The sequence below is a fragment of the Hippoglossus stenolepis genome, chromosome 11 (genome assembly GCF_022539355.2).
Source record: "Hippoglossus stenolepis isolate QCI-W04-F060 chromosome 11, HSTE1.2, whole genome shotgun sequence".
In the NCBI taxonomy this organism is placed as follows: domain Eukaryota; kingdom Metazoa; phylum Chordata; class Actinopteri; order Pleuronectiformes; family Pleuronectidae; genus Hippoglossus; species Hippoglossus stenolepis.
This window is the reverse complement of record NC_061493.1, coordinates 4757094-4772681: the sequence shown is the minus strand read 5'-3', so window position 1 is coordinate 4772681 and position 15588 is coordinate 4757094. Positions and strand designations below refer to the sequence as shown.

At 39.2% G+C, this 15588-nt stretch overlaps 2 protein-coding genes across 4 annotated transcripts in view; both read left to right on the top strand.

The window, feature by feature from the left end:
• The window catches only part of LOC118118108 (solute carrier family 12 member 7), a 34887-nt gene extending 26378 nt beyond the window's left edge, over positions 1-8509 (top strand). For 2 of the 3 annotated variants that reach the window (XM_035170958.2, XM_035170963.2), the window contains 10 exons: positions 292-460; positions 2023-2218; positions 2540-2709; positions 2870-3001; positions 3172-3279; positions 3890-3991; positions 5369-5538; positions 5793-5807; positions 6468-6601; positions 7392-8509. In XM_035170958.2, coding sequence (XP_035026849.1) covers positions 292-460; positions 2023-2218; positions 2540-2709; positions 2870-3001; positions 3172-3279; positions 3890-3991; positions 5369-5538; positions 5793-5807; positions 6468-6601; positions 7392-7483 — 1288 coding nt within the window. In that variant the 3' untranslated portion in view covers positions 7484-8509. The remainder of the gene's footprint in view (positions 1-291; positions 461-2022; positions 2219-2539; positions 2710-2869; positions 3002-3171; positions 3280-3889; positions 3992-5368; positions 5539-5792; positions 5808-6467; positions 6602-7391) is intronic. The other variant, XM_035170960.2, reaches the window with a different exon arrangement.
• Positions 8510-15141: 6632 nt separating this feature from the next.
• The window catches only part of col15a1b (collagen, type XV, alpha 1b), a 54743-nt gene continuing 54296 nt past the window's right edge, over positions 15142-15588 (top strand). The window contains exon 1 of the mRNA XM_035170842.2: positions 15142-15308. Coding sequence (XP_035026733.2) covers positions 15298-15308 — 11 coding nt within the window. The 5' untranslated portion in view covers positions 15142-15297. The remainder of the gene's footprint in view (positions 15309-15588) is intronic.

Sequence of the window (15588 nt, the reverse complement as noted above, 5' to 3'; positions counted from 1 at the left end):
CCTTTGGTTTTGGATTTCTGATTTTTTATACACAAATAGTAGCAGCCCTATTTTCCTCATCAGTTAATCTCTTCATTGTTTACTTAGTTGATCAATAAACTCAACAGTTTTAAGTATAAAATATCAGTAAATCCCCAAACAGTTCAATCAAATTCAAATTGTCATTCAAATAGATTTTAAATTATGGATCAAATTCACATTTTATTTTCCAAAATGTTCAGCTGTACAATCTACTTCACGTGTAAGTGGTTTGAATTCATACAATCGGTTTCACTATGTTCTTGTCTTCAGGCCTCAGCTGTTGGTGTTGTGTAAGATGGACTCAGACATGGCGGTCAAACACCCCCGTCTCCTGTCCTTCACCACGCAGCTCAAAGCTGGGAAGGGACTGACCATTGTCTGCTCAGTCCTGGAGGGAACTTACATGACGCAGGGCAACCAGGCCAAGTTGGGAGAACAGGTGTGTTCATTTTTTGTCAGTCATCTGCGCTGCCTTTGTCCTCTCTGGTGTGAAGTGGATGGAAATACTGGATGAAACTGAATGTTAAGATTCATTTCGAGGCAGACTTTGTTAAAAGCTGTTTTTCATGCAACAGATAAGATTTCAGTTCTTAAGCTCGGAGACACCGGTTGACTCTTTCCGAAAAACATAACACAAGGTGCTTAATCAACTATTTACCACCCTTATCATTCCATTTTTAATGATTCTGAAAATTAGGGGTAATGTTAATGTAGGCGACATATGCATTGATAAAATATCTGTGTGCACGACGAGCCTCTCGTTTGTGTCTGATGTTGGACTGTCTGAGAAGTTGCATTCCTCATCATGTTGAGCATGAAAATAGACAACAGCCATGACACATAAATGATTAAATAAAACACACAAATAACATGATGCTTTTCTAATGTGATTTTAGTGTGCAGATTAATGCAGTTCACACAAAATGTTATGAGTGACAGTGGACAACATCAGTATGTTGTATTTTAAAACCGATACCAAGTCATCGCTCATGTTCTGTGTGCTTGTGAACTCAGTTGTCTTTGTCCCTGTTCAGACCTGATAGTAACACCAATTCTGACAGATCCGATCACAAGTGGACAGTGTGAAGTATGAGTTTTCAAACCTGGTATTAAAATGTGTCCTGAATGTATCTCCTGTGACGACTTGGGATCAGATCTAACTTTCCCGCTCTATGTGCAATTGCACACACACACGTCATTTTTGTTCGTAAGACAAGAATTATGCTTTTTACAAGAATTATGTCAGAGGTTACAGATGTGTCCTACAATAATGTTTTAGTGTGTGTGGGCCAGGGGGTACTGAATGTGCTGTGTGCAGATCTATATGAAGAAAGATTTTACCGATTTGAAAAAACAAACAAAAAAACAAAAACATTAGGATATGGTGATGTGTTGATATTGTAGGAGTGGCCACAAAAAAATCAAAGTATGTGCACAGAGAAGAGTCAAAATAAATTTGATTCATTGTGAAACTGAAGCCGGTCAGAGGACATCAGCTGAGGGCTGTCCTTCATATGTGACCAAGGACGCATTTACATTGAAACAGTGAAAAGAAATATGGCCTCGGAATGTGTTTTTTGTGATTGGATCTCAGGACACATTTGGGTGCATTCAGATTTGTTCTGATGCCAAGGACAGATGTTAATACAGTAACAGGTCTGAACAGGATTGTTTGAGAAAAATATATGGTTATTGCTTATTGTATTTTTTTATGTTCTATTTTATATTAATATCAGTTAATATCAGTGTGAACTTGGACAAAAATACTTATGTTATTTGCACATTTTTTGACACAGGAGATTGTCAACTGTGACCTAATTTAGCCCCACTGGATAATGTCCTGTATAACCCAGACATCGCAAGCATTGACTGGGAAAACACTACAATGTGTGTTTTACATAACAAGTTTTCATTTCGTTCAAATTTTTTCATCAACTAAACTCTCACTTCTCTTCCCCTTTCTCACTCTCCTGCCTTGCTCGTTTCATTTACTTCCTGCAGAACTTAAAAGCCGCCATGGTTGCAGAGCGAACAAAGGGTTTCTCCCATGTGGTGGTTTCGTCCAACCTGCGAGATGGTTTCTCCCTCCTCATCCAGTCAGCAGGACTGGGAGGAATGAAACACAATGCCGTCCTGATGGCCTGGCCAGTGGGCTGGAAACAGGCCCGGGACTCCTCTGCAAGGAGGAATTTTATAGGTAAAAGACAGAGGAGTGTGTCAAAGGACACAAATGACAAGATGAGATCATTTCATGTTCATTCCGTTCATATTGTCTCATCTCTGCAGCTTCACTTCTGTGGAACAAGGCCAAATAAATCACATAACTTTCTAGTACCAATAAAAGGCATTTAAATAAGTCGGCATAACAGTTCTAATATCATATTAATTCCAAATATTTTCCCCACATTTCTCTTAACTTTGCAAGATAATTCGTCCCATATTTCAAAAAATGTACTCTGATTAATGCCTTCATTAAAAGTTACAAAAACATAACCCCCACCCATCTCTCTTCCTCCAGAAACCGTAAGAGAGACGACAGCAGCACATCAAGCTCTGCTGGTTGCTAAGAACATCGACCACTTCCCTAGTAACCAGGAGCGTCTGAAGCAGGGAACCATTGACGTGTGGTGGATCGTACATGATGGTGGACTGCTCATGCTGCTGCCATTTTTACTGAGTCAACACAAGGTACGTTTGTCTGTGTGTTGTCTAAATGTCCTGTGTACTTTTAATTTATTGTGTTTTTTGTGTGTGCAAAAAAAGTATTTACAGCAGAAACATAGATTATATAGATGATTCAATAGGTGTAGATGGACTGTATTGATTTAGTATCGATAATAATCTGCAGGTATGGAGGAAGTGCAAAATGAGGATCTTCACAGTAGCACAGATGGACGACAACTCCATCCAGATGAAGAAAGATCTCCAGATGTTTCTGTATCATCTGCGACTGGACGCAGTGGTGGAGGTGGTGGAAATGGTCAGTGAGTCTGCAGTTACACTCTCATGCAGGCTACTAAAGCAAGTGCTAATTGATGACTTTTAAGTGCTCTAGATAAGATTGACAATCACAGCAAATCAATCATATAAAATATTTTTTTTATTTAACTCTGGATAATGAATTTGCCAACCTTCTCTGTGTCCCTGCAGCATGAGAGCGATATCTCAGCCTTCACCTACGAGAAGACGCTGGTGATGGAGCAGAGATCTCAGATGCTCAAGCAGATGCAGCTGTCTCGCACTGAGAGGGAGAGAGAGGTACAGTGAAGCACATTTCACACTGTAGAAAAGACACACAGCCCACAAGAAAGAAAAACCTACAGGCTTCATTATACTGCTTATGACTCATTATACAATAAGGTATAACATTATAATGCACCAAATGATATGCTATATCATTTTTAAAAAATCTTAAAATTTTAAATAAAATTATGTGACACACATGATGAGTAATGTTCAAACAGACATTCTAAATAAAGTGTTACAAAAAACAACTTAAACATATTGTCACTATATGCTAAATACTTTAAAAACACTTTTTGAACACATTGTAGAAATTATACACTGTAAAATAAAATGAGTTGCTTTTACAAAAAGAAGTATGGAAACTAATATGAGAAAAAGTTTACATAAGATGGCGAGTCAAAAATAATTAAGTCAAAGTCAGTCTCATATTTCTGAGGCAGTGAGTTTCTTATATTTAGTAAATCAAATGTGTTATATTTTACTGTGCACATCACACTGCAAACAGCACAATAGTAATGGAGATAGAGAGGAAGGTGAAGCATAAATCCCCGTGACCTGTTCTGCTCTTGTTGAACTTGAACTCTTCCCCAAACCTGGCCTTGTGATTGGGCGGCGGGCTCAGATTCAGAGCATCACAGATGTGTCACGCGGCTCCATAAAAAGGAAGACGTCGTCTCGTGTTGGCGACCCACCCCTCAACACCCTGTGTATACCAGAGGATGAGGTAGCCACGGCAACCAAACAGCTTGTAGTAGCCAACCATGGTGCCATTGGTCCATCCATTAATCATGACATCCCATCTCTCCATCACCATCCTTTCAAGACACCTGCAATTCTCCCCCATCCACTGTACTGTACATGCTGCCTGTGCAGAGCCACCGGGACATAAAGCTGCGATTAGAGGAAGACAGATTCTTCACTGAGTGACTTCTCATGTGCAGCAGAATCCCAGTAATAGAGCTCAACACAAGACTCAAACCAGTTCTTTCTAATCAACCTGCTGCTGCAGGACAACTAACCATCATGTTCACCTCCTCAGAGTTAATCTAATCACTCCTGTCCACAACAGTTTTTTACAAATAAAATCTGTCTGCACCATCATATAGTGAAACTGATCATGACCTGATGTGGCATGTTTATAGTTTATAGCAGCAGACTTATTTTTTAGGATTCTGCAGAAGCCCCACTAGCCAGCAGTGTCTGAAGTACTGTTTGGACTTTGCCTCATGTCAAAATCTTTGATTGCAGTGTTGCCTGTGTTTTTTGCACCTGAGAACTGGATTAGCAAACTTTAACTAGTAGGTAAAATAAGTTTTTGGTGTCATTTGCTTTTGCTGTCATTGGTCGTTTCTTGCTCAGGTCTAACTGTAGCAAAAGCCCCTCACCACAGCCCCCACACCAAGCAGAGGGAAACTACAGCTCCCTTATTTGAACTGTTTCTGGTATTTTACAGGACGCTCTCCCTGAATTCAGTGCCAGGTCTAATATTAGATAAGTTGAGACACGTTAAATAAAGATCTCCTTAGAGGTTGCATTTTCCATTAATTGATGACGGATAAACTCTGATTAACTAGTGCACAAGTGTATTCAAATGATGAAAATGCTTTTGGTATTAAAACAATGCAAGAGAGATTACATAAAACGCAATTGCAATTGTGTTGGATTGAACTATACAGTGAATTTTAATAATGAATTGTTCTGACCCCTCAGTAAATTGTCATATATAAAATCATGTGCATCAGAGCGGGGAAGCTGAAGTCTGACCATAAGTGATTGTATGTACTTGAACACACTAGTGATCATTGTGTTGTTGTGACACTTGGGGCAGATGTCATAACAACAGACGTGTGTCCATTCATTTCACACCTTCATTTACATTCATCACCATTAAACTGCCTCTCACCTGACTGCTCTGTTAACATCCACGATTCTTTTGTTTTCCCTTCATGTTTTTAGGTAAAGTAATGATTTACACTATGTCCTGCTTCAATGTTGTAAAAACCTGTTGCTTTAGCTGAAGAAGTTCTGTGTTACTTTAATTAAAGGTGCTCAGGATGATGACACTAATGCTGAAAACATCATCTGACCTGTCCTTTATTAGGCCCAGCTGATCCACGACCGCAACACGGCCTCTCACTCTGCAATCACCGACAAAGCTGCAGGCGCCACACCAGATCGTGTTCACATGACCTGGACCAAAGACAAACTGGTCAACGAGAGGAACAGACAGAGAGAAAACATGGCGGTCAAAGACCTGTTTAATATGAAACCGTAAGTAGATCCAGCTCAGCTAAAGACACGCTTCCCTGACCTGACTTGTCCAATACGATGAGTTAACTCACACAATGTAATTTATTTGTTTAAGTGGATATTTGTATCTATTATATGTACAACTGTTTTTACAACGATAATCGAAAAGCTTTTAGCAGCTATAAGTCTACTGAATCTTTTGCTATTTTTAGAATTTTGAGTACTGCAGCCTTTATCTCATCATTAATGTTTTTGTTGTTCTTGTTTTCTTCTAGTGAGTGGGAGCACCTGTAAGTCACTTTGTTTTTCACCTTTTGATTGCCTGTGCATGAACTCACTGTGTGCATGTGCATATTTAGGTTTGTGAGAATCATTTCTGCTGGTGTGCTTGTGTTATTTTAAAGAAAGATGGATTATGCATCTCTCACTGTACAAAAATGAAGCAACAATATTCCAGATACAGGTGCTGCCATCTTGCACTGTTTTTCATTAGGAGCCAGGTTTTGGTCAAACATTTATTTGACGTGTCCTCTGACTTTCAAATGTGTCGAGTCCCATCTGCTAACATGGGGAAGGTGGCGTGTATCACCTATACTGCAACCAGCCACCAGGGTGCAATCCATTACATAACATTTACCTTACATTTCATTTAGCTGACGCTTTTATCCAAAGCGACAACAATCCAGATGTTGTTGGCTTCACTTTTGGGAGCTGTCATGTCATCCATCTTTTTTTATAATAATCGATATGTGAAAATTGCTCAACGGTTCAGTGTCAGTGCTGCATGTGTTTACTCATTTATATTGAACCACATGATCTATGATTGCTGATTCTGTGCACCTTGCAGATTTTAGATTTAAAACATTTAACCAAAAACTGACTTTGCTTGACATAGTGGGCTATTTTTCACTTCAGTTCGGGCTGTTACTAATGTCTCTGGTTTAATGCAGCAACCAGTCCAACGTGCGGAGGATGCACACTGCGGTGAAGCTCAATGAGGCGGTTGTCAAGAAATCCCAAAATTCACAGCTGGTTTTGCTCAACATGCCAGGCCCACCGAAGAACATGAAAGGGGACGAGAACTGTATCCTTTGTCAGCCAATCAGCTGTTCATTTAGTCACTCATTCTGACAGCCAATCATGGCATATTAAAGTAATATTTGAATGTTCAAGAACATTTTGTGAAATATGTGTATTTGCTTTCTCAACAACAGAGAGATGGGAGGATTGGCACTCATGTCTACAATAAATATTAAGCTAGAGCCAGCATTAGCTCAAATTAGATGAAAGACTGGTAACAGGTTAACAAGTGACCTAGCTTTGTAAATAAATGATCAACATTTTTACAGTTCAGTTGGTAAAGAATTTAACAAAGAATTGAATTAGTGATTTTTAGAGGTATATTTATTTATTAAGTTTGGATTGAGTTAACCCAGTATTAGTCCAAGCTTGAGCTTCATTCTACATTTTAGACTCAGGATGTTTAAATTCTCATTACTTTCAGACCAATGAATGAAAAAAAAATGTATGTGTAGAAATAGCATTAAATATCTTAATGTTAGTATAATACAATTTGGCTCCACTGTTAACTTACTTAATAAATAAGAAAATCCAATTTATTAGACTGTATTTGCTTGGACCCATGACCTCAGTATTTCTAAAATGATGGCAATAGCATTAAAACCTTTTTACCTTGTATTATTGTAATATTTCTACTACTGCATTAATATGTGAGTAAAATTGTCCAGTAATAGTTGACCAAAGTAAAGCTACTTTTAACTGTTTTTGTGTAAAAGCTAAAATTGAGAAGTATTGTAGTGGAGTAAAAAGTACAATATTGTACGGTATGTCCTTAACCATGATGTGTCTCTCAGATATGGAGTTTCTGGAGGTTCTGATGGAAGGCTTAGATCGCGTCCTGTTGGTTCGTGGAGGAGGTAGTGAGGTCATTACCATCTACTCGTAGCACCAACAATTCCGACCTGTTTAAAAGGATACTGGAGAAAACATGGTTGGACAGTGGGAACGCAGATGGCAGGAGGCGTTTAACAAAGGAGGGCCTGGCTTCAAGCCGGGACATGGACAAAGATGTGTGGCAGAGGACAAACAGTGCAAACTCCCTCACACTGTCAGGAGAGAAGAAGCTTGACATTCTGGAGGACTGTGTGAAGGACTGGGGAGTCTTCCTACGACACAGCCTGGCACTCCACAACCTGTCCTCCTGGGGCTCCGTAACGCCTCCACATGTCCACACTGTGAGATGACGACTGTGAGGTCGTCCTGCGGAGATGTTCTTTCCTTCACCAGACACCTCTCTGGAAGAAAGAACTCCTGACTACAACTTGTTGTTATTTTTTTGCATTGGGTAGCATTATGTGGCTATCAGATTATCCCATTGGTTTCAATGAGGAATGCTGACATTGTTGAGAATGTCTTCATTTCAGTGCCATTGAGGAAAATGTTCACAGATGTCCGACATTGGAATGAAAAGATGAGTTGAACACGTTTTTTAGTCATAATATTTGATAGAATATCATGTTTGCCTCATGTCACTGCAAAGGACATTGGAACAAAACCATCAACTGTGAGGACAGTTTCAGGGTAAATGTGGCAGTATTGATCAATAGGAATCAATAGTGAAGATTGTTTAAAATGCTGCTCACTTGTTTTAATGTGAGTGATAACTTTAATGTATATTGTGTTGCTTCATACATTTTTATGTCCCTGTAAATGGGCTTATCATTAAATGTAAAGGGATCAGATGCCAGAACAGAACAAAGATTTGCAGGCACCTACATGTTTTAATGTTTTAACAGTAATCATGTGGGAGGTGCTGACACAGTGATTTGTGACGGTGAATCCCAAGTCAAATTCTTCCAGAGACTGTGACGGCAAATTCACTCAAACACAATTTTTTGAAGTTTAGGAAAGGAGGTATACTGCTTGACGTTGATTGTCTTCTTGTTTAAAAAAATAATTACAGTTTGTTCAAGCTGTGTTTCTGTGTTTACTGATCTCAACAATAACATTTAAGTTCAGTTGGTTTCCAATGAACAAAGGTACACAACAGTAGGATGACATTCGTATTAATCTTACTGTAAATACCAGTGGTGTCAAAGTCAAGAGACTTCAGTTCACACATTCATCCACCACAACTTTCATTAACAGCGGAATAACAACAAGATGCTACTACCTGCTTTGCTAATACAGTCATTTTTACAGCCACCAGTTTGGATGTGCGCTAAAGTTAAACACATAGCTGTAGTATTAGTAGTAGTATACTGTTATTTTCTTGGGACTTTATTTGAATCATATTTAATTTGGTTTAAATTCCAGTGACAATGGACATTAATAACTATTTCTGTAAATGAGCCAGTTTAGCGATCTTGGCACACTCAACTTTCGCCCCTAGTGTTACTGCTTTTGGCCGCTGTCATAACGACTGGATATTGGCTCCTTCTGTCAGCCTGGCTACTGTCAAAGCAAGAAACCCTGATCTTAGTGTCCCTATCAGTCAGAGTTAAACATGCTGTTGTATCAATAGGTAGGCATTCCGTTACCTTTTCCGTTAACCTCTGGAGCATTGGGTTGCCTCTCACACATGCACAACACAGCGGAGGGTTCTCTGCTCAGACGCGTTCACAACAGCAACAAATCCTCCGGAGGATTCAGGAGGCAAGTTGTAACGTATTGATTCACATGCAGAGATCACATGCTTTTATTTACAGCACATCAACACCAGCATCAGCTCTTATCACCACAAACGTTCTATCTTAGTCAGTATAGGTGTATGGCTCCGCTTTTTCATCCTGAGATATTTGTTTTCTTTTTGGGGTTTTTTTTTCGACCAAGGTCAATCCCCTCTCCTGGTGAATCCAGTGAGGGATGTCCTGCTGTGTTCTCCCATTGGATTCTGCGGTCTTAATGCCAGAGGGCCAGAATCAGTGCATGTCTGAAAGCAGCTTTACTGATTTAGTAGAAATATTGCTGCTCTCTCCATCGTGTGAATACCCACGTCTGATGTTCACTCCTTCTACTTTGGGAAAAAGAAAAACTAAACAAAATGCACAATGGGAAACTGCGGTACATTTACTACATTACATTTACATGTACTTATTAGTCAGGTGCTTTTATCTAAATTCACTTACACCTTTCAATGAAACTCTAAAGCCTCACTACAGTGGGAAATATTGAAGTTAGTACTAAAAGCTAAATCAGTTCAATAAGATAAAGTGTAGAACAGTATGGAGTGCACTTTGTACTGAAAGTCAGGTTAATCCAAAATGATGGTGTCATTCTGCAACCATTGCATTGTGCAATCAACGATTACTTAATAATGATAAGTATATATAAAATATGGTAAATGGTTTGTATTCATTGGGAGCTGTTCTAGTCTTGGTCTGCACTCAAAGCACTTTACATTACAGTTTGCCATTCACCCATTCACACACACATTCATACAGTGCATTTATTAGCAGCACTTTTTTGTTCTATGAGGGGAAATATTGGGGTTCAGCATCTGGCCCAAGGACACCTCGGCATGCAGATGGGGAAGACTGGGAGTTGAACTGACGACGTTCTGGTTGGGGGACAACCGCTCTACCACAAAGTTACATCAAAACACTTGTCGATTCTTTCTTTAAGGAATACTTTGGAAAAACACGGACTGGAAGTTTTAACGATTGAATGGCTTCCACAGAACTTCTGGATGTGCCTGATCTAATGACGGCCCAAATATATAAAATGTAGAGTAGACGATACCAACCAAACTTTTGACATCCCTAACAATGGCATTTACATCAAGTTAATGAATTCCTTGCTGTTTGATCACTTTACCACCAACAGGGTTCAGGTCCCTGTTCTTTATGTGAGGATAACTGTATTCATCCAGATTAAACTTTTTTTTTGATTTGTTGATTCTTTAAAGCAGTTTAAAAGTGATCAGAACTGACCACTGGTCTGACCACATTCACTGAAAATATTTAATTGTTTTAATACAGATCCAAATCTGGAAACAGTGGGGAACGAAATAACCGATTTAGGAACAGGCATAAAATAAGATGTATCTCCAACAATCTATTGCCCCAGGGAATGCTGGGAGGTCAACGAACACAAGTGCAATTACAAACTTGAATCATCACTCACCTGTTTTACATAATTCACTCCACTGTTATTCAAGATCTTTAAACTTTATTAGTCCAAAAAAATCCTCTATTTGATATCACAACCATTAATAACATTTAAAATTATTTTTATGTAGCAGAGTAAGATTTTTCAAAGTAATATATATACCGAGGAGAGTATATACAATTGTGTGTAATGCCCGTCTGACACAGATGAAATCTGAGCTGGTTTGTTGTCACCTCTTACATAACGGTCCGAGGCTCAGTTTCTGAAATTCTCTTTTCTTGTCTCCTGGCTCACAAAAGAACAAAGACAATCTGCAGTAAGAAGCTGTCTGGAAACTTGGCCCAGGATAAATGGCCTCCTGTTTGTCCTGCAGAGCGGCTAGCTGGGTCATCACGCACAGGACAGCAACAACAACAACAACAACCTACCCTGTCTGATGTCTGATCACTGTCTGAGCTACAACTATCTGCTACACTGTCTGTCTGCAAGCCTCACTCTTTGTCCACTGTGAAGCACAGGCTGAGGTTCAGACCCTAATTTGACAATGCATTGTTTTCTAAATGAGTGTCACCGTATTAAAAAAATCCCTCAGAGATCGTGAAAGAGGGGGTAATGATGGGTCTTCATTTTTCTAAATGTTGGACTTTCTATTAATAACATTTTGCACGATTTTTGTTTAAGTTTAACTCAGGTTGCAGAGACATGCTCTGATGTTCTGCATGGGGGGTATACATTATATGGTATATGTGCATTATGGTACAGGTCGTGTTTCTTGAAGAGAGAGTAAACATAAGACCTGCCATGATCTGTCCTTGGGGTCGTCTAGATATGACATCATCAACACGAGACAAACCTCACGACCAAGCTCTGAACAGAGGCTCTTTGCCAAGTGCAGCCTAAGTATTTCCTAACATGTTACCACTGCACAAAAGACCTACTGAATATGTGTGATTTACTAGATCATATTGACTCTTGTCCGTAGTGCACAATGCTTGTTTTGTCACAGGTTAAGTGACAAAAAAAAAGGGTTTCCTACTGGGGGGCGCCCACAGGCAATAACTCAACAGCTTCAGTGAATAAAAACAGTGCATCCTTGTCTAGAAACAAATCTTTGGTCCAGACTGAACTAAGTCAGCAACTGTTGAAAGGATTGCCATGAAATCTATTCAGATTTTTAGAGTGCAGAGAAAATGAATTATACTGACGTTAATGATACCCTGTTTTTTCTACAACTGCTTATGTCCATGGTGACCGGAGTAAGAATCACATTTTACCCGGCACCATCAACCAAGTTTGTACTAATCCTTTGTAAGTAAAATCATCTCCTGAACAAACAGCCAAGACACTATGTTTATATCTATGGTCCCAAATCCTACTGACCTTGTTCATCCTTTGCTTTTGTTAGTATGACAGTCAAGCCAGCATTTGTTTGATAATTTGGTGATATCCCACACACATAATCGTTGGAGGTTTCAAAGGAGAGCGCTGCTAATTCACTGTGAATGTGTTCCGAGCCGTATTGTGGTTTCATTGACTGTTTATATGTGCAATAATATCCAGGGCTTTGATCATATTCAGGAATACAGAAATCTGTTTATTAATTTCCCTCTATGCATGTTGAAGTATCCCCGGTATTTATACCTGTGTTCTTTGCGCAGGCGCCTGTGATGTTTAATGTGGTGGTTGCAGCAGCACTATATGGTGGCTGTTGAAAATAATGTCGATTTGACTTATAGTGGGCTTAGCTCTATTATAAGTGCCAACATCGGGTTGGATTGGGCTTATCCACCTTATTGACAGCAAGGGGAGAGAGAGCGACAGTAAATATTAAACATGTCCTCCACTTTGGACAGTGTGGTGCTGTCACTGCCACTGCACAGAACCAAGGCACGGTGGCATCCACCAGTATCCTGGTTACTTACGGACTACCATCTATTAAAATCTGGTCTCTCAAAATCGGGATACGGGCTTATCCAGGATAGTGATATTGGGATATGACATTTTACATGCTTATACACAAAAACATTATACTTATAAAACCTGACAATAACTGGGATACTAGTGCACATGTAAATGTAGTCCTTGATTCACTTTGCTTGTGCTGTGTGCAATAGAAGTTGAGAAAAGCTAAACTTTCAAGCAGCAGCACAGGCACCAGCCAATCAAGCTGATTTTATATAAATAGCCTAATCAAGCACAGTGCTAATCAATTCACATTAATGCAAAAATAGGTTCTCAATGAGCCTGGAGACATGATGCCAAGGCTGTATGTGAACCTGGTGTGTGTTCATCTGGTTGTGGAGTTAATTTCCCTTATGTCCTCTGATCAGGAAACTGTGATGGTTGTTGTTGTTATGACAACATTGAAAACAATTTCAGTTTTTATTTTAATAAATGAAATATAACATCATTCCCATTAAAAAGACAGAAAAAAAATGAAGCTTAAATTGCATATCACCACAATGTGTTGACCAAATCCAGATTTCTCTCTTCTAAATGTCCAGTTTCAAAATCCAAGAAAACACCAGATCAACTAGTTACATAGATTTTTATTGATTGCATAATTCTCTGTATAATATATTTAGTCCATATATTGTTGGTTCTCTTTTCTTTATCAGCAATCACAGATTCCCATAACAAGCAGCGTTGTTTGTCACTGTGGCTGACCACAGCCATCATCTTCCCACAGCTTCCCCTGACCCTCCTGTTACATCTGAAGCTTTGACTAATTGGCATTTATAGAAAAACAATCTGAGGGCTGAATACGGGAGGAGATCTGACGAGGGAAAACACAAGTGGATTAGGGAGAGAATGTAGAATGTAGATGGAGAAAGACAGAGGCTGAGGGGGGGAAGAGGAGAAAAGGGAGGGTACCTTTCTTTCTCTTCATCCCATTATCATTCCAGCATCTGCTAATAGCAGGGTGTTAACATCACAACATGGGTAATTTCACTGAGACTCCATGAGACCTTGTTAAGCCCAGCAGCTTTGTCTCTGTTGGCTTGGGAATGAAAGTCCAGCACTAAGTGGACAGGATATTAATTTGATGACTTCTTAAAGGTAAAAAATAAGATCGCTACGGATTTAAAATACTTTTTGTTATTTAGGTGTGAAACACACTATACTTAAAGTGGATCTGTGTCCCTACAGTTTCTCAGGGTTTGACAATAATTGTTATCCCGTGGAGTTTTTAGTTAAAAGAGGGTGAGGAAGGCTCAACATGTAAAATAAATGAAAGAGTGAATATAATGAAGCCCCCTACTACTGGATGGATGGTTGGAGATGGTTGCAGAGTTAGACTATTGCAATTTAAGAAAAGACTGTTTGCTCATATTGGGGTGTTGGAGTGTTGTTCTTCTCCAACACTCACTAAGGATTCATGTGCTTTTGAGAATGCAGTTAGAGCAGTGGTCTTCTATTGTGGGATGTACATTAATTGTGAATAAAATGTTGTGTCGGTGGAGTTATTTAAATCAAATCCTCTAGGTTTTATTGGCTCAAGGAGAAGTGGGTGTGGCCTAGTGAATGATAATTATTAACCAGAAACTAGTTGCACATTAATAAGGGAATTTGAGCCTCTAAATTACAGCGTTAACTACAATGATTGTCACCTGTCTTGTGGAGGAGTGCTGAATCAAAATGTATTTAAAGCAACACATTTTAAAGAAGAAATCACACAAAAGTTGAATAAAACGCATGTTGCCCAAGTGGCTCAGTTTAAAAAAAACTAAAGGTTTTGCTGCAACCACAGCAGTTGGCCTTTTATGACAAATAACTCAATGGTGGCTCATATTAACTAATGTTACCAAACTTTAGAATGATCAAATTTACTGAATACGTTTTTTTATGTGGCACTGTTACACTATGCTCACCACCATGTATACATGGTAATTAGTTACTGAGAAGAATAAAATGCTCCCATATATATATATCCCACCACATCTCTCTTTCTCTCTCTCTCTCTATATATATAGAATGCACAATACATGCATAATACACAAAGGGTGGGAGGGGGGGCCCCGCCAGTCTATGCCCCAGGACCACCTAGCTGGTTTATCCAACTACATGCTATTTGCTATACATCCCAATGCATTAGTTCTGTCATTCATTATTTAATTCATTATTGAACAAGTGCTTTTGGAATTCTTTCAACTTTCAGGGAATTTATCACTCGTCTAGAATACTCTAATGGCCTGATAAGACTTGGAAATATTACTACATTTTATATAGATTCAGACATGGATTTAATTTAAATGATAGTTATAAATGTAAAACTACGTCATAACAGACATCATGATTTTATTAATGAAAGGACAGTGACTCAAGCAGCTGCAGGTCAGGAGAGAGGGTCCACTGAGTGAGTGAGGGTGGGGTGGGGGGTCTTTTTTTCCTTCAAGGGAGTCAAATTTCCCAACTTCATGGGCCTAGAGTCACTTCGCTCCGAACTGAGAAAGTCTTTGTACTGAGAGAGAGAGAGTGAGTGAGGGCGAGAGAGAGAGAGAGAGTGAGGGAGAGAGAGAGAGAGGGAGACAGCAGTGTGATTTCAGGTCTGTACAGTCGGGCAGAGGGACCACAGAGTTTGCTGAATTTCATCACACAGCACTTGGAGTTCACTTCCAGACCTGGATCTTTATTCACTCACCTGCTAAAATGTTTCAAAGGTAAGACCATTCAGATACTGCCTCTGTATTTATTTGTGCTTTGAAAGAAAACAGACTTTAATTTAAGTGATTTAACTAAACATTCAGAGCATCATAAATCCTTTCAGTTACACCTCAGAGTCGACCTGTGATAGCATTTCCACTGTGTGAAGCTTTTTAAGCCCAAATTCTCCAAGAAACTGTTGAAACAATAGTTAATTTAAAGGAATGTTGTCTACATGCACCAATACACTTTTACAAAGGTTTTTGTCAAAAGTCAAACATTTTAAGTGCAGCTTCA